This window comes from Festucalex cinctus, chromosome 11 (assembly GCF_051991245.1).
Source record: "Festucalex cinctus isolate MCC-2025b chromosome 11, RoL_Fcin_1.0, whole genome shotgun sequence".
NCBI classification, from domain to species: Eukaryota; Metazoa; Chordata; class Actinopteri; order Syngnathiformes; family Syngnathidae; genus Festucalex; species Festucalex cinctus.
In genome coordinates this window covers 24,134,345-24,158,391 of record NC_135421.1, presented here as the reverse complement: position 1 = coordinate 24,158,391, position 24,047 = coordinate 24,134,345, and the positions used below count along the sequence as shown (strand labels likewise).

Genomic DNA, 24,047 nt, shown 5'->3' with positions numbered 1-24,047 from the left:
AGCTGTGAAAGGGTTAAAAATCAATGCTTACTCTATTCCCCACCCTGTGCCTCCAAAAATCACCCCCAGGGCCAGAATGGTCCCTGCTACTGCCCCTATCAGCCTGTTAGTGGCCACGCTCACTGTGTGGAGGGAAAAGGAGCATGGTTACCACCCTGGCAAAAGACAAACAGCAGGCCTCTGCTTCAAGAGTCCTGCATCAAGTGATACCCACCAGACCCCAACCCTTAAAAATGCTGAGTCCAGGTCCTCTTCTGCAACGTATCGAGTGGATACATCCAAATCTAACAGTTACTATTTTACAGGTAACATCTATTACCATTTGCACTGTGCTTGCATAAAGGGTAATCAAAAAAACTGTACTTAAATAACAATTCAATTAAGAGGTGTTACGCATAAAAGTAAAAAAAAAATACATATATATATATTTTTTAAATAAATAGTTGTTCTAAAAACAGAAAGTCAAAAATGTATTGAACTTAACAGCTAATAATGAACTGTACTCAGGCAGTGATTCTTTCATGTACCACTAGAGGGAACCCACGTACCACACTGCACATCACAGCAGTAACGCGGCAGAAAAACTGATAATATTCGGTGCAAATAAACTGGCCTGTTTTGGAAGAAAGAAGTGAAAACTGACCCTTTGGCCCTTGAGTTGGAGTAGTCTCGGGGACTTTAGGAGGGTCAGGCATACTACAGTCTGTCCCCGCCCACGTGGTGTCACAGGTGCATGTAGCTTCATTGTTGCACACCTGTTCGCAACATACAAATGCACAGCAGCACGTGGACATCGAGGTCATTGACACAAAATGGAAAATTACACTTTAGTATGCCGAGCACAGGTTATGACGTTATGTTCCCTAGTAGTTTGTCATTCACATCATTGTGTTTAATTTTTGGAGTCGTTTCCACACCAGGACTCACCCCGTGGGCGGAGCACACTTGTCCATTAGGTCCAGTTGGGCAGGTGCTAATGTTGAGTGACTGGATGGACAGACACTTATGGTCAAGGCACATCATTGATGGCCCACAGGGACTCCCGTCATCCACGTAGCCTAAATCGGTCTCATCGTCCAAAAGAACGTGTCCACCGCTGTGAGGAAATGACAGTTGGCAGTGTTGTGGAACTTATATACTTTTATAGACTACTCCTGACCAGAAAAAAAACAAGTTCACCTGCAGTCTATCAGCCTGCCTTGATGGTTAAAAGAGGTGGGGGTGATATCTCCTTTCATTGTTCCAATGCGGGGGTTGCGGCCGATGTTGGTGCACAAGAGATAACCACAGAAGACATCGCTGTGGAAGTAGAGCGAGGATTCTTGTTATTATTCATCTGCCCTAACAATTAAAATATCTCGAGAGCTATTGTATCATTTGAATGCTATTATACTCATCACCCACAACACACTGCTGTACAACTGCAAAATGTTATACAAAAGCTGAGCAAAAATTCTGCCTTTACAAACAAAAAAACAACAACTTTTATCTCTGTGGGTGTATGGAGTGGTGTAGCGCTGTAATGCATTAGCTGAGAGCTGATAAAATGTTAGCTAAAATAACTCCCAGTATTGTTATCGTTCATCATTTTCTTTCTTTCTATCTATCTATCTAGATACAGTAGCTCTACCCAGCTAGTTATCAAGCTATCGACAGTATCTAGCGAGTGATAGCTAGCTCGATAGCTACCTAGCTAGATAAATAGCTAGCTAGCAATAAAATGACAAATGCTAGCCTTAATAATAACAATAATAATAATAATAATAATAATAATAATAATAATAATAATAATAATAATAATAATAATAATAATAATTCATCAAATTTATATAGTGCTTATTTGGACACTCCAAGACGCCTTACACAGCAGAGGCAACAACAACAACAAAAGCATAACAGCTTTATTTTACGTTGACATTTTGAATGGGAATTAAAGTCATTAAAATAATGAAATATGTTTATTAATGTTGTGAATTAATACCATCTGACTGTGTCACAAATAAAATTAAATATTCTTGGTGGTAAAATATCTTTTTTTTTATCTTTGTTAACCTTGTAAATTGTGACGTTGTACCCAAATATTTTGGTGGAGTGTCTAATGAGAAATTGCTACATAATTGCCCCACCGAACTTGGCATGGCCTCACTCTCTCTCGGGTGGAAAAACAATACAAGCTCTGCGAAGAGGTCAGCAGGAAAAACTGTCACAGAATCTCTGATCATTCCAAAGTTGCAGCTGAACGCTGTAACCGGGAGCAACTGTCAAATAAATCCCAGTTGAGTAGAAGTACAATAAGTGCTGACATGCTACAGCTCAACAAAGAAGTAACAATTTTACCACTCCTGTCTGACCGAAAAACCCTAACTTGCAGGAATTTCAGAGGCTTTGGAAGCTACTTTCTCCATTGGAAGCTATAGAGATGCAAATTTAAAGTCGCAATATGTGGAAAAGGTTTCGGAGGACCTTTCCCTGTTAGTACTCACTGTTTGCTGCACTGGATCCATTTGTCGCCATCCCTTCCACAATTGCCCTTCTCGGTGCCCTCTGTGTTTAACTTCTCATAGCAGAACTTCTCTGAGCCTCCAGCCTCTGATGAGAAAATAACCAGAGTAGGAGGAGCTTTGTGAACTGTACTGCAGCTGAACTTCCATTAGTGAAGTCTGTTCATCTTACTTGGCCCCCAGATATATCTGCACTGGTTCTCTCTGGTCTTACATTCGCCACTGTAGCATCGTCCCTTCAGATGGCAAAATGAATTAAAGGCATCCATGCATGGTGCCAGCATATCTTATTCTGCTATTAAAATCGGTATTCTTATGCCTACCTGGTTCACCTGGCAGAGGTATCCATCTTGTTTATGAAGGTTGGGGGGGCACTGTAAAGATGAAAAAAAAATCCCACACGTTTTATATACATATACTACAAAAAAACAATGTCAAATTAGCATTAATATATCGATCCAAAATTCCTCGTGAATGCAGTGTGATTTTTTTTTTTTAGCCGAAATGCCACAAAATGTAAAGAATTAAGGGCTATAACATGCATTAACAAAACAGGATATCAATGAAAAAAAAAATCTTATGGGATACATTAATGTAGCATTAACTTGATTTTTTTCCTTAAAAATGCTTAATTAAAATATATTTATGGTATATATTTGTTCATTTAATTATTTAATTAAATTAATTTCTATTTATTTATTTAATTGCAAAAATCAGTTAATTATGAATAGATTACTAAAGTACAATGGATTAAGCAATTTCAATTTTTTTTTTTTCAAATTTTCAGTATTCAGTATTTCCGTAAACTAAATTGGTGGCTTGAGGTGTGACTTTAATTTGTTTTGTGACCACACGTATCTCAAATTATGTTTCCCCATTGAAATGAATAGAAATGCAATTAATCTGTTCCAGCTGCCCTAAAAATAAAAATAAAAAAAGTATATAAAATAAATGAAAAAAATATAAAAAAAAACACCCTATAATATTGTCATTTCTTCAAAAGTGTACAGTAATGACATAATTAAATAGACTTAATAAATGTAATTCAACTGTCACAATGGCCATTGTGCTGCTGCCAGCCATCTGAGGGCAGTGTAAGACAGACAGATGGATAAATAATTTTTTTTAACACATCAGTTATGAATAATCTAGTCCATCTGTCCATTTTAAACACCAAATTTGACTCACAAGTTTGTGCCCTCAAGTCCTATAGTGGCTCTGAGCAGCACGGGGATGACATCACACCATTACCACTGCACTCCATCAACTTCACTGTGCCCCTCACCCTCAAGTGCCTCCATAACCTCACGCCGTAATTGCACTTCATCACATAGAAAATGGCAGCGTATGCACGAGCAGTTAACTTCCCTTCTATTACATCATCGCCCATTAATCACTAGGTCAATGAGGTGACATTGCCGAGCGAGGTAGTAAAGCGCTATATAAACATAAAGCCCATTTATCAGAGAAATATGATTGGATTGCTACCATGCCGTGACATCATTACCCCATCGCTGCTTTTCAGTGTTCTAAAGCAGCAGCGCCAGCTACTGGTGTGATTTCTTATCAGGTCACATGGGGAGACTGAACAAAAAAAATCTGGGGAGTGCTATAGAACAACACCTGTCCAGAGTCCCCAGAGCAGGTCTCTGAGATATCGCAGTCATTCACAGCATAGCGGCAACTGTAACCTCGTGGGAAGAACTGGCAAGAAAACAAGCCAAAAAGCATGTGAGTGAACATTTCTGAAGTGTCACTTAATATGCTTATTTTCCCCATGTAAATACTGTGCATTCAGTCAAGCTGTTACCAGGCACGTGGTATTGCAGCAGGGGCCGTCACTGCAGTGCGCCCCGTTGGCCAGCGAACACTTTTTGCAGCATCCCTTGTAGCACTCCTGAATATAGAAACGGAGCTGCAGCTATCTGAACACACACATGGACTGCAAACACATGTGACATCCTGAGGGAGAGGGGGAAAAAAAAAAACCTCACAGCTCTCGCGCCGCAGTCGCACTCCTCTCCCACTTCCACAAATCCATTCCCGCACTCGGTGGCCTCGAATAACTGCCAAAATACATCAAGTGGGTATGAAAGGGACTGTGAGAGTGATTTGGATGCGTTCACGGTGGTGCGGGGTGGTGAGCGTCAAACCTTTGTGGGCCTGTTAAACAGACACGAGCCTCCGCCTTTCAAGAGGAAGTCCTTGTAGTCTGAGATGCTGCATTTGGAGAATTTACGTGGGTGTTGGACACTGTGGAGTGGAGAGAGAAAACATGTGTCAAGTACATCTGGAAGAAGTGAGCAAAGACTCTGGAAACATTTCTCTTGAGCGTGTAAACATGGCCGAGACAATCAATGCAGACAACACTGAATCACAATTAGTTTCGCAGAGGATTTTTTTTTTTTTTTTTTAATCTTGCTTTTTAGTGTCACTAGTGATGCTAATTCACATAACGAATCAGACATTCCCAATGTCCCAAGGACCATTTCTAGCTTCCTGCCACTTTACAACCCGATGTGACAGAGCCAACAGAGAATTAATGCTGGACATTACCCAGTGTCCTCCATTATGCAGCCAGTCCACGAGTCAGTGCAACCGCATTCCTCTGCAAATCAGAGATGACAGGAAAGGGCACAGAAACAGTCATGACATTTCAGGACTTTCTATTTTTACCTTTTTTTAAATACAGTACCTGCAGCAAAATTACAATTATTAACTGTAACATCTATAAAGGACAAAAACAACAATGTCAGTAACTGGTCAAATGATTTCGTTTATTAATGAAAGTAACACGTGTTATAATCAGTGTTGCATAAACGTCAGCAAGGAAGAGATGAAAATATTTTCTTAATCTAATTCATTAATTGTAAATCTAAATTAAAAACATTCTGAATTGTCTTAAAGTGCAATAAGTCAGGTGTTTCATAAATGTAAGAAATACTTTTAAATTCAGGTGAACATTAAATTTCAAGAAAACAGTAAGGTACAACAAAATTTGCCTTTAGAATTCTATTTTCTTGAGAATTTATAGGAAAAAGAGATATACAAAATAATCTACAAAAGCTGCTACAAAAATGAGTTAACTAATCAACAAGTATTAGATCACTTTAGGTGGTGAAAGTGCCTAACGTTATGGCCACTAATTTTATCATTTGGGAAACCATGAATCCACGCATTGCATTTGATTTGTGCACTATTTTTGAGCTCGCGGTAGTGTAGGTCAGCAGCTCATTTAACGTCTCCCATCAAATGCAATTTACGGGCACTCTTGTGGTCATATATTCAGCTCTACTTTTAGGAGATGACTTTTACACTAAGGAGAAGTTCAAATCTTGTGAAAGTGAGCAGGTCACACGGAAACAAACAAAAATGTGTCCGACACGTGTATTAAGTTTATTTACGGCGCTTTTAATATATCTGCTGAGCAACTTCATTGAAGTAGTTAAATCCCTGTAATGGCTTTACAACAACGATGATAGCTCCAGATTACTCTGGTTACACCACAAACCTCTTTACTGGAAATTTCTCTTAAAACGTCAAACCTCTTTTTGCTAATGTGACCACATCAACCACTGCCTTCCCAATATTTTGTCTAACGTAAGCAATCTAGCCTGCCCTCATTGGCTCATGTAAGAAACATCAAATAAAATGCATACTTCTCTTGGATGCGGGGTCCCACTGGATGGCCAGATTCTGAGCCAGGCTCTGGGATAACGAGCCCGCCATGGACCAGGTGCTGCCGTACTGTGAGAGCAGCAGAAGATCGGTCACACCTACTGACACCATGATCCACGAACCGCGTGACAAGAGGACATTCGTGCGCAGGCAGTCTGACCTCATTGACGCCAACCCCCCGGCTGACAGAACACATGCCTCCGAAGTAGGCTGCGCTGCTTCTGCGGTAGTGAAAGGTCACATTTCTGTAAGACAAAAAAAAAAATTAAGAAGTCAATGCGGATGGGGCATCACATAGGTGTCAAAGGGTGATTTCCGGAACGTACGAGAAGAGGTGCACGGCGTCTGCATGGTGCTTGATGCTCTGCTGGCGGTATTTTGAAAAATCACGCAGCACTTCCAGCGGCTTCACGCTGACCGGAATCTGATCTTTGTCTGTCCAGATCTCCAAAGCGACCAGCACCACGCGCGTTCGCAGCTGCTCTTTGAAGACCTTCGATTGATGTGTGCAGGGGATGGAGGAGCACAAGTGCAGGTCAGTGTACCTTGCTTATGAAAAAAAAAAAATGGCAGCTGAGATGGGCTTCCAGATCAAGCAGTACAGTGTTCCCTCGATGTAATGTGGTTCACTTTTCGCGGTCCCGCTGTTGTGCGGATATTTTTTTAGTTCAATTTGCAAGCTTTTTTTTTTTTTTTTTACAGTAATGTACCTATTTTATCAAATTTATGAAGGTTTGAACATTGATAATATTTAAACAAGAGAAAAATGTAAGAAAATGTAAATGCCTCAATTAGAAGTGTATAAACTGTGTGATCAGGGGTTTTAGACCCTTAAAACATTTATAGTAAATGTAAAACATAAAGTTAACTGCTTCGCGGAGTTCATTTATTGCAGGTATTTTTTGGAAAATAACCCAAGCGGAAAACGAAGGAACACTGTATATAACATAGACACATGTACCCTCTAAAAAGAGAATTGTTGAACAAATTTAAGATGAAACGGAGAATTGTTGATCAACCTCATAAAATTGCTTCAAACACAAGATTGAATTAAGTTAATCCAAAGTGAATATATTAAATTAAATGAACTCATAATTAATTAAACTTAATATATTCACTTTCAATAAATGTAATTAACTTAATATATCACTTTGTATTAACTTAATTCAATTGTGTGTTACCAGTTGAAGCAGTTTTATTAAGGTTGTCAACAATTTTCTGTTTAAATTTTAAATTGGCTAAATAATTCTCTCTTTATAATGTGGGTCATCGTAAGGCTTGTAAGGATGAGTAGTGAACAAACTTAAATAAACTCTTCAATGTACGGTCTTTGTGCATATGAATTCATGGCGCATCCATCTGATAGCTTTAGAAATGTTCCACTCAATAATAAGTCCTTGGAGAAAAAATGTTGGAGGTAAATTGTGCAGGAGCAAGTTATTTTCTTCTTAAAGTAGTTCACAATTCTATCCAAGAGGTGGCAGTGACTACATCTTTAAAAAGTTGGGAGTGTCAACTTCAAATGAAAGGAAGAATTTAATAACAAGCTGCATTTATGACAGAAAACGTTAGTATCCATTTGCTGTGTTGGTTCCAAGCTTTTGGCAGCAATGGAAGGAAATGCTGTTTTCCCTAATTGGAAAAAACTATTTGAGAAGCACTGCCTTAGCTCAATAAAGGTTGGGAAACACTAATTCAGCCACATGATAACAAGAAACTACAGAACTGCTAACAGTTTGTTGACAATGTTAAAGAGAAAGTTAACCCCCCCCAAAAAAATGTTGTGACTATAATATGTTCTATGCAGCCCACGAATTTAAATACGGGATCCTGGTTAATATTGTGTTTATGAAATATGAGTTAAGCAGCAAAATCCAGTAGTTTTTATCAATATCAGAAGGCGGCCATTTTGCCACTTGCTGTCGAGTGAAAATGACATCACAATTGCTCAGGTCTCTGGTAACAACCAATCACAGCTCAGCTTCAGAAAACAGGTGAGCTGTGATTGGTTGTAGCCAGAGTGATGTCATCTTAAGTCGATAGTAACTGGCAAAATGGCCGCCCCCTGAGATGGATTTTGCTGCATAACTCATATTCCACAAATGTAATATTAATCAGAATGTCATGTTTAGACGAGTGAGGGTCACATTATTGTCAAGAAATGTTTAATGTTGACTTCCCTTTAAGTTTCTTTGACGTGACAAGTGCCCTTGAAACCACATGGCCGAAATGCAAACAACATCAGACCGTAATAAAATAAATTTTAAATAAGAATCACACTAACAGCCGAAATGTGGGGAAAAGCTCACTAAGCCAATAGTGCCACCTTAGTGTGACTGAGTGAGTCAGTCTGGACCTCAAGTGTTTGTCCAACTGACTGAGCAACAAACACAGCCACTCAAAAACAACTCCCAGTCAAAGGGAAGGTCTTACTCACAGCATCCACAAGATTCACCACAGACTTGGCAAAATTCCTGGTGTGCTGCTTGGTTTTGTGTCGTTTGTACTGCAGAAGAGGAATAACAAGTACCGGTATGTTTCAGTATGCTTTGAGTAACTTCCTGATACATTGATAGTACCATATCTATAAAAGTACATGTACTTACCATACTGTGGTCACTGACAATCATGATCTCCAAGTACTTCATCTCCTCAAATACAGATATCTGCAACACAGCAGCAGAAGATGATGGGTAGTGACCGAATCGAAGTCAACTGCGTTTTTTTTGGGGGGGGGGTTCCCCCCACTACCGCAGAGCCCTTGCGTGATATACTTTTTGGAGTCCAGGTAAAACTATGCAAGTGCTTGACATCATTACATAACAATTTACGGGCGGATTTTCAAGTTTGACACTCACGGCTCGCTTTTTCCGCCGCATCAGCCAGGACAAGTCATCCAGCTCCGAGAAGAGTCTCTCCTCCTCCGCTACGAGTGTAAACAATACACAAAAGTCTGCATCAACACTCATCATAAGCATCGATGGCCAAAACATTCGATAAAGGTATGTTATTCTTTTAACTGTGCCTGTTTTTGTATTACAGTTTGCACATTGGAAGTTTCCTCTTGGCCCACTAGTTGCCATAGATGTATGTACTGTATGGCATACTGTAGCAATACAATAGAGAAGACATGAGTGACAGAATGGGGTGGAGGCCCCTTAAAGAAAGGATGTTTTTGAGGATGAGGTTTGACAGTGTTGTAAATCTTTACCAAGTTGCTGTGACTCATTTTTCCACTGAAACGAGGCGGTTCTTCTGAGCTGGTGAGGCCTTCCAGCTGTGCTCTGAGTGGCGAGAGAACAATCGGCTGTTAAAGGTTAAAACAGGAAGCTTCATGATGGGGTTCGAGTCAGTTTCAAGGCTTTGGCGGAGGTCAAGACACATTTGACTCAAATGATTTGTGATGATACAAGACACGCCCGCTTGGCCGTCGTTGGCTCCGTGTGATCCCGCTACATTGTTTGGCAATCTCTGCTGTCGTGTGATTTCTTTATTATTGCACTCCCTTCATACTAACTATGTTGAGCAAAAAAACAAAGTGGTCAGATGAATATGTGCAATATGAATTCACATCCATCCATCCATCCATTTTCTTGACCGCTTAGTCCTCACAAGGGTTGCGGGGGGTGCTGGAGCCTATCTCAGCCGGCTTTGGGCAGTTGGCGGGGGACACCCTGGACTGGTTGCCAGCCAATCGCAGGGCAATGAATTCACATTTATGTCTTAAAATAATTCAATGAATAATTAATCATCTGACACTGTGGCGTCCACCTATGCCAGGTCTTTTTACCTTCCTGCTTCCTGTCTTTTATCACAGCTGGGTTCAGGGAGATGGCCTCGCACTCCCCTGATTCCTCACCTTCCGTTCCCCAACCTCAACATTCCACTCTTTTCTCTTCTCCACCCTTTCCTACCCTCTAATTCTAATCTTTAAGCATCCCAAAGAGATAATGTTTGCTATCGAGTGACGACAAAGAGAGGGGAGGCCACTGACCCTGGGCCAGGAAACTGTCAAACCTGTTTATGATCGGCCTGAAAGGTATTGTACTGCTGACATCCATTTTTTCAGTCCTTAGACTAACATGGTACATTTACTGGTTTACGCCGAACCACTCAAAGGTAAGTTAAGCAAATGAGACATTAGAGTGGTATTGATCCGATCCAACGCCTGACAAGACATCTTTTCACATGATGAAATCATAAAGTCGAACTTGATTCCGATTGCAAACTATAAAGCATAGTGGAGAGGCAGTGTTGTGAATAAAGTATTGTGGAAAGGCCTTAGGGCACCACTAGCTCTGTTGTTTAATTACCTTTTTTTCACAGCATTCCTTCTGACATAGTCAAACAATAAACAGCAGGAAAGATGTAATTTAACAGGATTATGCGAAAAATATACAACTGATTTCCACAGAGGATGGTGCATGGGTCACGAAAGAACATATTTAAATGTGGGGATTCAGATAACGGTGCATATACGGTCATAACAGCCCATTTCTTTATCATCCCCCAGGAACCAGGGAGTACCTTATCACTAATAAACAGAAGAACAAACACAAGTGATCCCCCTACCACTTTCTTGAAAATTGTGATGTCTCAAAAGTCACTCTGAATTTTATTTTTTTTATTTCAGGTATCATTTGGACAGACGTGAGACCACCCGTATTTGACAGATTAGGCATTGCAGATTTGTAATCATAATTTTGTTGATCATGGATTGCCAATTGATATTGATAAATATTTCTGTCTCTGAAACTTGCAGTTCAGCACAGGTTTGAGAAGCTCCCCCAATGTGTAGTACAATTTACATTTTTCATGGCAAGTTTTCTCATAACAAAGGCTTCAAATGGAAATTTAGGATGCTCAACAACTTTAAGCAGCCCTCCTGAATAGACTTTGCCCGGCTTTGCACAAACGCCTGCTCAAAGAGTTTTCATCAGTGGTGGTAGAAGAAAGCCTTTTACTGGATGGCAACTCCTGTTTTGAGAAACTTCCCATAGATAGCATAAATTGTGCTACACGAAGCATTGTGACGGCCAAAAAGCAAAGCAAAGTGGCGCTGGACTGCAGTCGAGGGACAAAAAAAAATTCTTGCCAGGCTGCAATTTTGCAACGCTGTTCTAATGACATTTGGCAATCAGTGCTTGCAACAGCGGCAAAGCCTACGTTGTCGAATGCTAACGGCCTCGTGTCTGTCTGAATGATAATTGAAACAAAATAGAAAAAAAAAAGAGGAAGTGGATAGTAACGTTTGGGACACCCTGTACGTATATTGGCCTTGATTGAGGTCTCTGCTCTATTGTCACATTCTAGTACATCATCACTGCGGTAATAATAATAATAATAATAATAATAATAATAATAATAATAATAATAATAATAATAATAATAATAATACCCTATCCATCCATTTTCTTAACCGCTTGCTCCTCACAAGGGTCGCGGGGGTGCTGGAGCCTATCCCAGCTGGCTTCGGCAGTAGGCAGGGTACACCCTGAAATGGTTGCCAGTCAATCTCAGGGCAATAATAATAATATTAATAATAATAATAATAATAATAATAATAACAATAATAATAACTTAGCAAGGAAAAATAAATAAATATAATGAGACGCATACTTCGCCAAAAACTTACGATTGAATGAGTCTGTTGTAGTGGCTCAATTAGATACACATAGGCTCCGTCGTCAAACATCCCACTGAAAATGGAGAGAGGCAGCTCGATAACTGAGTCAATATTAGAAAAGGAGCTGAGATATGTGCGTATATGAGTCCCTAGATGTTGTGCGACTAGCACACAAATTGTGTTCACTTACTGCAGCCCGTTGCAGGTAGATAAGGCCACCCGGGAGCCGCTGTTGCCTCTCACCTGCCCGTGGTAGTAACAATGCTCACCGCCCTGAGGGAGAAGGACACAGTGCTAATGCAGCATCACGACAGATGGAGCTCAGCGCTAAAGAAATGCAGCCTGTGCATTTAATACCTTTACCTACAGTGGGGATTTATTTCATATAGAGCAGTATGAATAGATCTGTAGGTGTTGAATTAACACTGCCTATTTTGTTGATCTGAAAAATGCTGATGTTATTGATGGCCAGCACTCTGGCCAGGGCCAGAATTTGAAATCTGATTTGTTAAAGAAACAGTCCTATCGCTAATGTAGTTTAAGTTATATTAGCCTGCGCTTCTGATTCGGAAGGCCCTTGGCCAGATTAGATTTAGATCTGATTGGACAAAAATAAGTAAATACATCTAACAAACACATACACACAACACAACACAGCCAAGAGAAACTCTATGAATAGACATCTGAGAATAAGTTAGAACAATTCATGAGGAAATATTGAAATTAGGTTGTAAATGTAGACCACCCACCAATGCCGTCACACTACGTGCAGCAACACAGCATACATGTGCGGTTTAGTTCAACGTTTTTTGTTTTTTTTTAATGCTGAAATCCCACGAGTTGGAAGCTTCTGAAGATGTAACAGCTTGTCTGGCAGATGCTGATGTATGGAGCGGTCCCTCCGCTGTTAATAAGATCGTGAATACATTGCAAAGTAGGTCTTGGTGCTATCTGTGACTCAGCTGTCAAGACACGGGGTGAGCAAAGGACTCTCTCTCTCTCTTTCACTCTTCCTTTCGCTTTCTTCCTCTCTCACTTCATCCATCTCACACTGCACTGACACTGCAGAGTGCTTTCCCTCCCTCGTCACGTGAGCAGAGCTCCAGCAGGAGGCTGCAGGGGGAACGAAAGCCTGCTGAATCAGCTACAGTACACCCAGCTCATGCAGTCTGAATCAGCAGCCGCAAACGGCCCTTATTCTACAACCGACTTCACTTCCTCACTAATGTATACAGTGGTGGATGCACCAACTGGCCGCAACATTTGGAGCACTTGCACATGCTAATAAGATTCAACGTAAGAGTTTTTTCAAATGTTCTGCCGTTACAGAGACATTACTATTCAGCTTTGAAGGAGACAATAACAAAAAGATAGAGATAAAGATAGTTTATTTGTAACTTGCGTTCTCTGCATTTAACCCAACCCTAGTTTGCAGTGGTGCAAACCGCACTGCATCATGCATAGATGTGTTTTGAATATTTTTTTCTTACCTTACTTAGCTACATGCAAGGAGTATAAACATCATTATGATGCAGTGCAAACTATCACCACGATAACAAACATGTTGTTAAAGTAATACCCCTCTCGGGTCAGCTAAAACGGAACATGATTATCTTCGTAAAGACAGAATATTGAATTGGATCTAATTAGTTAGTTAGCCCTTACTGGAGTGCCTCCCACAATGTGGAATAAACTGGCCCCAAATCATTTTTTAAAACCCACTACTTCTTATTGGCATTCCCCAACCATGCATAAAGAGTTACAAGCTTCGTGTGTTTCTTTATTTCTTAGTATGGTATTTCAAGTTTTTTATTTTTTATTACATTTTGTTTTTATCTTCTGTAATAATTATATATATATATATATATATATATATATATATATATATATATATATATATATACATATATATATATATATATATATATATATATATATATATATATATATATATATATATATATATATATATATATATATATATATATATATATATATATATATATATATATATATACATATAATTTTTTTTAAAGAATTGTGCAATGCTTTGGTCAACCCGGTTTAAATGTGGTCTGAATAAATATGAATTGGATTGGTTATTAAGTGGTCATCATAACACATTCATTTCCATTCCATTCCATTCCATTCCATTCATCCACCCCAACACATTTAATCATCCTTTTATCCAGCAATTCAATCAGCCAGGCCAACATGTAGGCAGGACTGTAGTCAAATATTTCCATTACCTTTGACAGGACAGGTTTATACCCCTCGTAATGGATCTCAACATAATCTGAAGACAGCAGGTCACTGAGAAGACAAAAGATTGGCTTCAGTTAGGGGAAGGGACGATGCAGCGCATTGCACGCAGACATTGCCGTTTTTATGAGTTTGTGACTCACTCATGTGGGTTGGACTCGCTGGTAGCCCCACTTTAGTTGACCTTCAAACAGCTTAAAACCATTGAGTCACTGTTTGAAAAATATTCTAGCAAAGGTACACTCACTTGCCGCATCCCTAAAAAAAAAAAAAAACCTTCACAATTTAATGGGGTGCAACAGAGGAGAAAAAAAAAATCTTCAGAGAATATGATTTTGGGTGGCTGATGGTTAGCATGGTCAGTGAGGTTTGTAAGTGGAGTATATTACTGGGGTACAGACTAGTATTCCTTTATTTCTCTCTTTTTTAAACCATAATACAGTGCATCTCAGAAAATTACAACTCCAATAATAATTATATTATCAGATTAAGGCAGTGATTTAACAATTTAATTTGTTCTGTGACAAAGCTTGTAGCTTAATTTTTTTAAATGAATTGAAATGCCATTAATTTTGAAATGAATTAAAATGCCATTAATCTGTTCTAGAAAAAAAATCACAATTTTTTATAGAGAAAAATAGCATTGTATTGCAAAATATTAATATAAAAATAGAATAAGAACATAAGACAATGTAAAGAAATAAACATCAAGAGGATGGTTCTCATTATCATACACTAAATTAAGTGTCCTTTGAGTGATTCTGATGAAGTGATCTATTCAAATCAAATTACCTCGAATATCCAAAGTAATCACCTAAAACTACCTTTGGTAATACGTTTAATCCTTAAACATTTTTTGACAATAATTTGTTATATGTGACCTCATTAGTCCAAATATGACATTCTGATTTATATTACATTTGTGCAATATGAGTTATGGAGCAAAATGCAGCTGTTTTTATTCATCTCTTGGGGCGGCCATTTTGCCACTTGCTGTCGACTGAAGATGACATCACAGTTGCTCAGGGTTCAGGCAACGACCAATCACAGCTCACCTGTTTTCTGAAACTGAGCTGTGATTGGTTGTTGTTACCTGAGACCTGAGCAACTGTGATGTCATTTTCACTCAACAGCAAGTGGCAAAATGGCCGCCTTCTGATATATATATATTTATACCGTATTTAGACTTGTGGAGCTGCATAGAACATAGTGTCAAAATGTTTTTTTTTTAAATTGGGTTGACTCCCCCTTTAAAATGGGGTTCAGTACCCAATCAATGACAGTTTGAATGCAAGTTGGAATGGTCATCTGCCTGTATAAGTGCCCTGAGATTGAATGGAGACCAGTCCAGGGTGGAGTCCACCTTTTCTTGAAGTCAACTGGGATATGCTCCAGCTTACCCGCAGCCCAATAATAAGAAATGGATCACAGTTGAGAATACCAAATTGCTCAACATAACCACAAACTTAAACAGGAGATGACTGTGGGGTGTCATCTTCACTCAGAATAAAAAGTAAAGTACCAATTGTCAGCATCCATTACCATCACAAACATTCAATCTGTGTGCTGACTTCCAAAAGAGTGCAATTTCTGCAGCAAAGGTGTTTCTTTCCCTCCCCTAAGTCACCTCACAAATGAAAAAAACGCTTCTCCCAGGAAAGGGTTCCGGCGTTGCGGAACAAACGGATTACCTAGCAGATTTTGTCCTGTGACACACAACCGGCGGCATGACATTTGTGAGTGATGCTCAGGAGCATGCCAGCAGGAAGCGCACTATTACGAGAGGACGCTCAAGGCGTGAGAGCGACTCCAGTCCTAAGTGAGGTGCTATTTTTAGCGTGACACACAAGGCATGGCGCGGAGAGTGGGCCATGCCAAGGAGTAATGGTGTGCGTGTGCGTGAATTGGCGGGCGCCACTGGAGCGCTGGCGGAGACGAGCCACCGGAATGTGAGCATCTTTAAGTGTGCGTTTGTTGAACCGAGGAGTGTCTGTGGATGTCTTGAGCCGTGCAAGGGGAGCGCCACAATGCAGCAGCCGCGCGGCAAATAGGGAGGACCAAAACGCCGCAGGAAATTCTGATGTCTGGCACCACATCAGAAGAAGCTCGGACACCTGCACAAGCTCTTTCACGACTGATAATCATATCGCCAATACATGGAAATAATTTGATTTTAAACGAGATGAACGGAGATGCCTCATAGTTAGTCAGAACATTGTGTTCCATTCTTCCACATACACTAGCTAGCAACAACATTATATATTTCACTAGCTTTCTAATGTGATGAGAACGCTTTATCAATACAGGTATTCTGTTTTTAAAAGACTAATCACAAGTGGCTGTATACATTAAGAGAAGCTCCAAATACGTCGTAATGAAATTGACTTGTTCTATTACAGATGATATGCAAAAAGTAAATAAATAAAATTGATTTTATTTAGGGGTGTCAAAATTACTGAGTTAGTTTTGAGTTAATTTAAAGTTCCTTTAAATTAGTACAATTAATTTGGTAATCGATTACTTGTTGATTAATCGATTAACTCTAACAGCTCTAGTTATATCTTGCAACTTCGTCAATGAATGAAATTCTTGTTAGCAAACAGTTGTCTGTGCATTATCAAGACAATTTGTCAGCCAAGATAGAGATTCACTTGCAATCACTGTGCAGGTTCTTCACCGCCAGTCCTGAGAAACCGCTGGTATGAATTTTTTTTAAGACTAACAGCAATTGGAAGAGTCAAAGTTAGCAAGATTAACATCTATGCTCTTCCACAACAAGCGTACTGTACTTATGAATAATTAGGCAGCTGCCTTGTAGCTTATAGTTGAACCTAGTTGTGGCTGTACAACTTTGAACGTCATTACACTAAACAGCACATCTATACCCTGATTGTGAGCAATAAAGCAGCGTAAACTTTCTTCCTGTCTCACGACCCAGGAAGTAGACTGCTAACTAGACTGCTAACGGTGCAGCATTGCCAGAGGTGTATTGACAATTCCGAAATGACGTCACAAGTCAAAATAGCGCTCTTATTCTGCATTTGAAGTCAGATTGATCCCATCCGGAGTGTCTCAGTTCCGCCCTCAAAGCGTTTAAGGCAAATGTAAACAATAACGATGGCTGATTCCGATAAAGTATTTGTTGTTCTGGTTAACGCAGTCTTTCCAAATCACGTTGTGTCGCGTGACCATACTATGTAATTTGCCTCAAACTGTTTGAGGGTGGAAATGACACAATCCGAGTGGGATAAATCTGATTTCCCGCTTTCCTCTAATGCAGCATTTTTTCCCCCTCGGTTGAAGCGATGCTCTCCTCTCATTGAAAAACTTTGGGCTTTGGGTCGTTGTAAACTGATTTGTGAGGATTATCTTGATTTGAAAATGTGGCAAAATGTTGTTTGACCACTATAATAACATGCCTGGTTTGTATGCCAGTCATAGGCAAAAGCAATACAATACGCTATGGAAATATCAGAAATGCCCAGATGTTCAGAATTGTCAATTAGTAGCCAAACAGCACAGTATTAGATTATTACACTACATCATATTGAGAAGGGTTTATAATATTTTGCCTCTCCCGTTAGCTAAATTAGGTGTCCAAAATGCAATCATTGTTATATTATGTAATTATTTGGAGGCCAGTGAAATGCCTTCAGTCGCCACTCCCAGGTGAATTAAGGAATAAAGTGGCAGTCATTGGCACATTGCAGATCTGCCTGTACTGTATATACAGCAGGACTGTCGCAGCTACAACACCAAGCAGAATTCAAACTCCTCTTTCTCTCTTTTCTCACACGCACAAAAAAGCTGAAGTTAGCATCTCAAAGCTAACCTACACACAGACAGAATGGAGATGAAGGTCACGCTGTACTTTCACTGACTGAATGTACAAGATGGATGTTGTCTGGCATTCCTCAAGATAGCTGATATCACACTTCTTAGAAAACAATCTGTCACCTATAATGTCAGATCATGTCTGTGACATAATGGAGAACGATAATTTAAAAAAAATGAATTCAGACACTGCATCCAAAACTGATTCTCCTGCAAAACGTGTGTGTACTTTTCTGAAAACGCGCCTTAGCAGTCTCCCTGTTGTCAACAACAATGCAACATTTCTGCAATCTCTCCATTATTGGCACAGCCGCAGAAAAGCACACTTCGCCTGCCTCGTGGGATGACAATTATTCGCCGGTGTTAAAATAAACCACCACTTCCTCTGTGATTTGGAAAGGGTTACAAATCAAGCCACTGCCGTGGTGTGTGCCAGCCTCGATATCTGACACCACTCAGCCATGAAGTCAGTTATGAAATTACCATATTTTATGACAGAACCCAACTTTAAATCACATTAGGAGCCAAGGGATTCAATTAGTATTTCAAAATCCTTTGTACACATACACATTAAGCTCTCACATATGTAGACCGGCTACTCAGTGAAGGAACTAAATCAATATCATTGAGTGTCCGGAGCCTCATGTCTCCAAACGGGACAGTGATCTGCAGAACGTCTGTCTCCATGCTCATTTTCAATCAAGCCAATTAAAACCTCATTAAAGACTTGATCTTTCTAAAATGACATTATATGACACTTTGTCTTTGCCTGTAGCCTGCCAAATGTAAAAAGAAAATTAATTCATTAAATAAAATAAAAGCAAAAAAAATATTCTACAGTTTGGCAGGTACTGTACCTCTGAGAATATCATTCATCACCTTTGACAAATGCTGTTCCATTCATCAAAATAAACGTTTTACTCCCCCTGCATTTCACAGCCTGGCATTTTAATTGTTTGTACCAATGCGAAGGATTTCTTTATTATGTGAAAACGACGAAGCCAATTTGCACAAATTAAGTGGAGGGGTGGGGCACTGTTTAATTTTTGAGGAGGTTTGCACTTCCACCGAGATCCATTTTGTTGAAATATCATTCATCAAAAAGCTAGCGATGCATTCTTAACGTCGGGTCAACTGCAGTGTAATAAGTAGCTCAGCTATTTCACCACAGTCTGGACAGAATTGCAGTACGACAGTGGCGCAGCTACTAACCATCCGACCTCAAGAGCTGATGCTGTTACGGGAGACGTGCTCGCGCAAGGGCAAACCACAGTCTGAAAATTTGTTATGACTAACAATCACAGTGGCGGGGATTTAGTTATGCTTTTACTGGCATTGAGGTATTTGTTTGTCTGTGTTTCAGCAGGGATGTGCAAACATGGCTAGGGAGCAAAATGTGTTGTATGAATTCACATTTCAAACTATTGTCTTATATTATTGGTGCAGGTGCACTCACAGGGAAATACAGTATAAGGAAAAAAATCATACTAGAGAAGAGGACTTACTTATTCAAGGTTAGATCCAGAACAAATCGGGTGCCGAAAGCTTCTAGTTGGAAGCTGACCTGAGCAAGATGGATCGCCTGTAGGAGAAGAAAAATGAAGCCATTCCAAAGATCATTCTCAAAAGTTGCATGAGTTAGAACCATCATCTCAGTTCAACCAGTGTCAAAGCATGAAGCCAAGCCAGAAGACTCCAAAATGGCCACCAACCACCAATAAACACTAAAAGAAAAAGACTGCCATGTGCCCTAATTGAGTATCCAATGATATTGCAATATTAAAAAGAAGCAGTGAGTTTAGCAAGTGCAATGGGGTCATCTGCTAACGGTAGCCAACGGCTGGCTAGCTTCTTGCAATGTCATCATGATTTTATGCTTTATTGGTTTAAAAAAGTATAAATGTTAATGTAAATGATGTTAATGTATATGTGTAAAATATATGCAAGGTGACGCAATCTTTATTACGCCCTAATCATCTGTCGTTAACGTTAAAAGACCGTTTGAATAGTTTTATTGTTAAAACCCATTTATATTCAGTGGTTGACTTATATGGCACACTTTTGTGACCAAGATGAAACATTTTTACACTCAAAGATATTGAATGGATTAGAGATTTTGGATATTGATTAAAAGAAAGCATGAATCATGAGTAAATCATCAAGTAATATTATGTCAACTTAATGCTTCATGTTTCAAAAAAATATATAAAAAATCAGAATTGGGCTGCAGGGTGAAAATGGCATAGATATTTTTGATTTTATTACACACTACCATCCATCCATCCATATGAAAAATCAGGATAGGTACTTACGGACGGTCAGGTTAATTTGATGCTCAAATGACATCCGCTCTGCCCGCCAACACACCTGCGCATGCCATGCCAGCCTCCAGGGAATGACATCACTTTATCCAGACGGTACTTGATTTTTTTTAACATAAGTTACTGTCCAATAAAATTCAGTTGAAACTTTTGTTTGATAATTACATTTACTTCAAGCTAATTGATATTAGTAGTGCATTCTCAAAAATCTTGTTGAAACATATACAATTATTATTACAAACATTTAAACAATGTAATCTGTGATTCAAATACTAATTTATTTTAAAGACAAACTTAATTTTAGTATGAGTATTGTACACAAAGATTTCTGTTGGATTTTTACTAATAAATTTTGATGCTGTCAAATCAAATACTCATCCTGATGATGAAAATTCTACATTTTTATTAACTATATATACGTATATATTAATGTCACATTTACTTGGTGCTTGATTATTTTTTTTTATTTTTATTTTTCAGTGCAGTCCAATTTCTGACCATGAAGAAAGCTTGCAGTTAGCTATCCAGTTCCCACTGGACAACGCAAACAGATGTGGCCAACGAATGACAGATGGTGATCCTGCTATGGTGCAGCTTTCTTCAGCACCACACAACATGACTTTAGGCTGCTATTTATGTGCTTGGAAAACAGGATTGCAAGCTTGTGAGATGGGCTGATAAGCAGCATGTGGTGAGGCGATCTGCTGATGGTGACAAAATATAATCTGACTCGGCTCTGCATTCGCCTACCTGACCCTCTGTGGCTTGGCTCCTGGCCCGCGTGTCCAGGTCATTGTAGGCACTCTCCGAGTCCTCGTTTAGGTAGTAGATGAGGCGAGATGGGTAGGCGATCACCTGCTCGGCTGCATGGTGGGCTGTGTTTTCCGAAACGGGTGCTGCAGTCGCCTGTTGCTTCACCGGCACTGCGTCCCTCTCAACCTTGTCCTCTGCACTGTGAGAAGCTGTGAGAGAATCGCACATATACACACACAAAGACACACCTGAGCCAGCTGTCAACCTCAAAGGGGTCAGAGTGTCATTGCAACACTTTTTTTTTTTTTTTTGTTACAGACAAAACTCAGGTGAGATGACTTTTGCAGCAAATGATCATTTATTTGACTTCTGATGTTGGCTTTATTTCCAAAAGTGCCCAATCACCTATTCAGCCACAAATAGACAGTCAGCATCATGCAGTCCGGATCAGAACCCCTCCTTAATATGTGTGTGTATATATATTTTTAATTCAAATGCGGTAGCCATTTAGCACAGGGAACAAAGCTGGCATATTTTATTCTGTCCTACCAACACGTTAAAGTCGCAGCACACAGACACAACGTCCCTTCTTATTAGCAAAGAGACGCTAAAATACTGATAGAAAACCAGCACGGGATGCAGTTGCTTCTACGAAAAGCAAATAAAAAATAAATAAAAATACAGCGCTACGTACCGGATGACGCTGGTGATGCGTGAAGCCAAAGCGTGAGGATGCTGACGAGCAAAGTGTCCAGAAATATCAAACGCATGATTCATATTTGATGACTGAAATATCTCGATATCAACACAACAAGGTAGCGTGCCGCTTGCAGCCCATCGTGGCAGGCAGGGAGGTGCCGATGATCAGACTGATGGGAGGGATGAGAGGGGGCGCTTTCTTCATAGGTCCGGGAGGCACTGGACTGCTGCTGCTGCTGCTGCTGCTGCTGCAGATGATGGTGATGATGATGATGGGAGGAAGAAAAGGAAGAGGAGGGGGGGGGAGAGGAGCGCGGAGAAGGCGGCGGCCGAGCAGCTACTGGAAGTCCATCGGCAGACTCCACCTCGGTGTGTCCTGCAGGGGCACACATACATGAAGACAACCCGGAGACAGGAAGTGGTTGCACAGGATGATTCAATGAAGGGCGAGTGGGTGATCTGGAAATAAAAGGGAGAGCAACAGTCTCCCCTAGATGTAAGTGAGATGTCAAAATGGCAACACGAGAAAAAAAAATATTATAACTTGATAGCATTCCCCATATACTGTAGAGTAGTTGTTTAACTTAACTATTTTTTCTTATTGAAATGCCATTAATACCATTGCAGCCGAACCCCCCCCCCCCCCCCCCCCCCCCCCCCCCACACACACACACACACAAATCAAGTTGTAAATATGTACAAACAAAGTAAACAAACAATAAACATGATATAAGAAATAAACTGTTTTTCTCAAGTGTTCTTGTTAATTACTGCACATACTGCAGTATTTAAGGGGCGTGGCCTAGTGAGCAAAATATGAGTTGAGTTGGGTTGGCCAGTTAGGTTAGTGCGAGCGTCTGGGTGTGAGTTGCAGCCTATAGCAGCTTTTTTTTTTTTTGATTGTCCTGAACAATAAATGGTTGCGAGTACATCTGCAATCCTTGCCCTCATAGCCCAATTCCAGTTTTGTTGACGAGAAATTAAAGGGATACTTTACTTATTTAGCCATTTTATGGCAGTCAAACATTAACTCATTCACTGCCTTTGACAAGTATACTTGTCAATTGTATTTTTTAGAGCGGTGCTAAATGGGGGCGAATCTGAGCATGCTCCACTGTAAATATCAAACTTGGAAACAACTTTACTGATGCCCAACCACCGGTAGATGACATCATTGCCCCATTTTATAGGAAATAAACACAGTTTCAGAGTCCATGGGAGAAATGGCTGTATTTTGGCAAACCTACATTTTTCTGCTGTCAATTATAAAAGAACGGGACGGGACAAAAAGTAGGGAGTCTATTCTGTTATTTGGTAGATTCGGTTTATATATAATTATTGAATGTAATATCACGTGAGTATTGGAAATGTAAAAATTTTCTATAATGACTGGCAGTGAATGAGTTTTAATATATTTTGCCTATAATAAATTTGATATTTTCATTATTTTTCATGTACAATTAGTACCTTTAAAAACACATTTTGCAACTTGCTGTCGACTGAAAATGACATCACAAGGGCTCAGGTACCAATCACACAGCTCAGCTTGTGAATGTCACATGACCAAACCTAGAAAACAGGTGAGCTGTGATTGGTTACCTGAGCCCTTGTGATGTCATTTTCAGTTGACAGCAAGTTGCAAAATGTGTTTTTAAAGGTACTAATTCTAATTATATGTGAAAAATAATTAAAGTATCAAATTAATTATAGACAAAATATTAACTTTTTATTGCTATAATGGGCTAAATAAGTGAAGTATCCCTTTAAGAAAACAGACTGTTACAGCAAAGTGAGTGACTGAGTCAAAAGCAATGGCATACAACAGGGTGGTCAACCTCAGGTGCGTAACTTTTTTTTTTTTGGTTCATTCTAAGCCGTGCATTCTCATATATTATAGTAGCGCATGCACATCAATTGTGAATCTTTTCAATTAACTCATTGACTGCCATTGACGGAAAAAGACGTCAAATAATGCATTTTTGATGGGCTGGCAGTGAATGTGTTAAACACAATGTGCCAATATATTTTGTGATTATATTGCAGCATCCTTTTTTCCCTTTTTTTTTTTTTTTTTTTTTTAAGGCCAATGTTTAAAAATCCATCAATTTTGGTTACATCTCATCTTAAGTCATTGACTGCCATTGACGGAAAAAAACGTCAAATAATGCATTTTTGCTGGGCTGGCAGTGAATGTGTTAATGAACAACTTGGAGTAGCTTATGTGACTGCTTGACAGAGATGTCACTGATGATGGAGATACTGCAACAAGGCCTATTGGTTGTCTGAGGAAATAACAATGACTGTATTAAAACAATCCATATTACTATGAGGTTAGCAAAGTGGGCTATGTTGGAGCTGAAAATTATCCATGCT

At 39.6% G+C, this 24,047-nt stretch overlaps 1 protein-coding gene across 5 annotated transcripts in view; it reads right to left on the bottom strand.

The window, feature by feature from the left end:
- The window catches only part of adam23b (ADAM metallopeptidase domain 23b), a 28,666-nt gene extending 6,626 nt beyond the window's left edge, over nucleotides 1-22,040 (bottom strand). For 3 of the 5 annotated variants that reach the window (XM_077536339.1, XM_077536345.1, XM_077536344.1), the window contains exons 1-24: nucleotides 21,670-22,040; nucleotides 20,973-21,184; nucleotides 19,407-19,483; nucleotides 14,055-14,118; nucleotides 11,996-12,078; nucleotides 11,815-11,878; nucleotides 9,391-9,463; nucleotides 9,038-9,105; nucleotides 8,786-8,845; nucleotides 8,617-8,685; nucleotides 6,506-6,672; nucleotides 6,340-6,424; nucleotides 6,161-6,248; nucleotides 5,058-5,109; nucleotides 4,655-4,754; nucleotides 4,496-4,567; nucleotides 4,312-4,398; nucleotides 4,125-4,205; nucleotides 2,825-2,875; nucleotides 2,674-2,737; nucleotides 2,484-2,589; nucleotides 1,180-1,299; nucleotides 928-1,096; nucleotides 644-755 (exon numbers count right to left, since the gene is read on the bottom strand). In XM_077536339.1, the coding sequence (XP_077392465.1) occupies nucleotides 644-755; nucleotides 928-1,096; nucleotides 1,180-1,299; nucleotides 2,484-2,589; nucleotides 2,674-2,737; nucleotides 2,825-2,875; nucleotides 4,125-4,205; nucleotides 4,312-4,398; nucleotides 4,496-4,567; nucleotides 4,655-4,754; nucleotides 5,058-5,109; nucleotides 6,161-6,248; nucleotides 6,340-6,424; nucleotides 6,506-6,672; nucleotides 8,617-8,685; nucleotides 8,786-8,845; nucleotides 9,038-9,105; nucleotides 9,391-9,463; nucleotides 11,815-11,878; nucleotides 11,996-12,078; nucleotides 14,055-14,118; nucleotides 19,407-19,483; nucleotides 20,973-21,184; nucleotides 21,670-21,745 (2,200 nt within the window). In that variant the 5' untranslated portion in view covers nucleotides 21,746-22,040. Of the gene's footprint in view, nucleotides 1-31; nucleotides 123-643; nucleotides 756-927; nucleotides 1,097-1,179; nucleotides 1,300-2,483; nucleotides 2,590-2,673; nucleotides 2,738-2,824; nucleotides 2,876-4,124; nucleotides 4,206-4,311; nucleotides 4,399-4,495; nucleotides 4,568-4,654; nucleotides 4,755-5,057; nucleotides 5,110-6,160; nucleotides 6,249-6,339; nucleotides 6,425-6,505; nucleotides 6,673-8,616; nucleotides 8,686-8,785; nucleotides 8,846-9,037; nucleotides 9,106-9,390; nucleotides 9,464-11,814; nucleotides 11,879-11,995; nucleotides 12,079-14,054; nucleotides 14,119-19,406; nucleotides 19,484-20,972; nucleotides 21,185-21,669 lie in introns of all 5 variants that reach the window. The other 2 variants (XM_077536342.1, XM_077536343.1) reach the window with 1 other exon arrangement.
- Nucleotides 22,041-24,047: the final 2,007 nt, after the last annotated feature.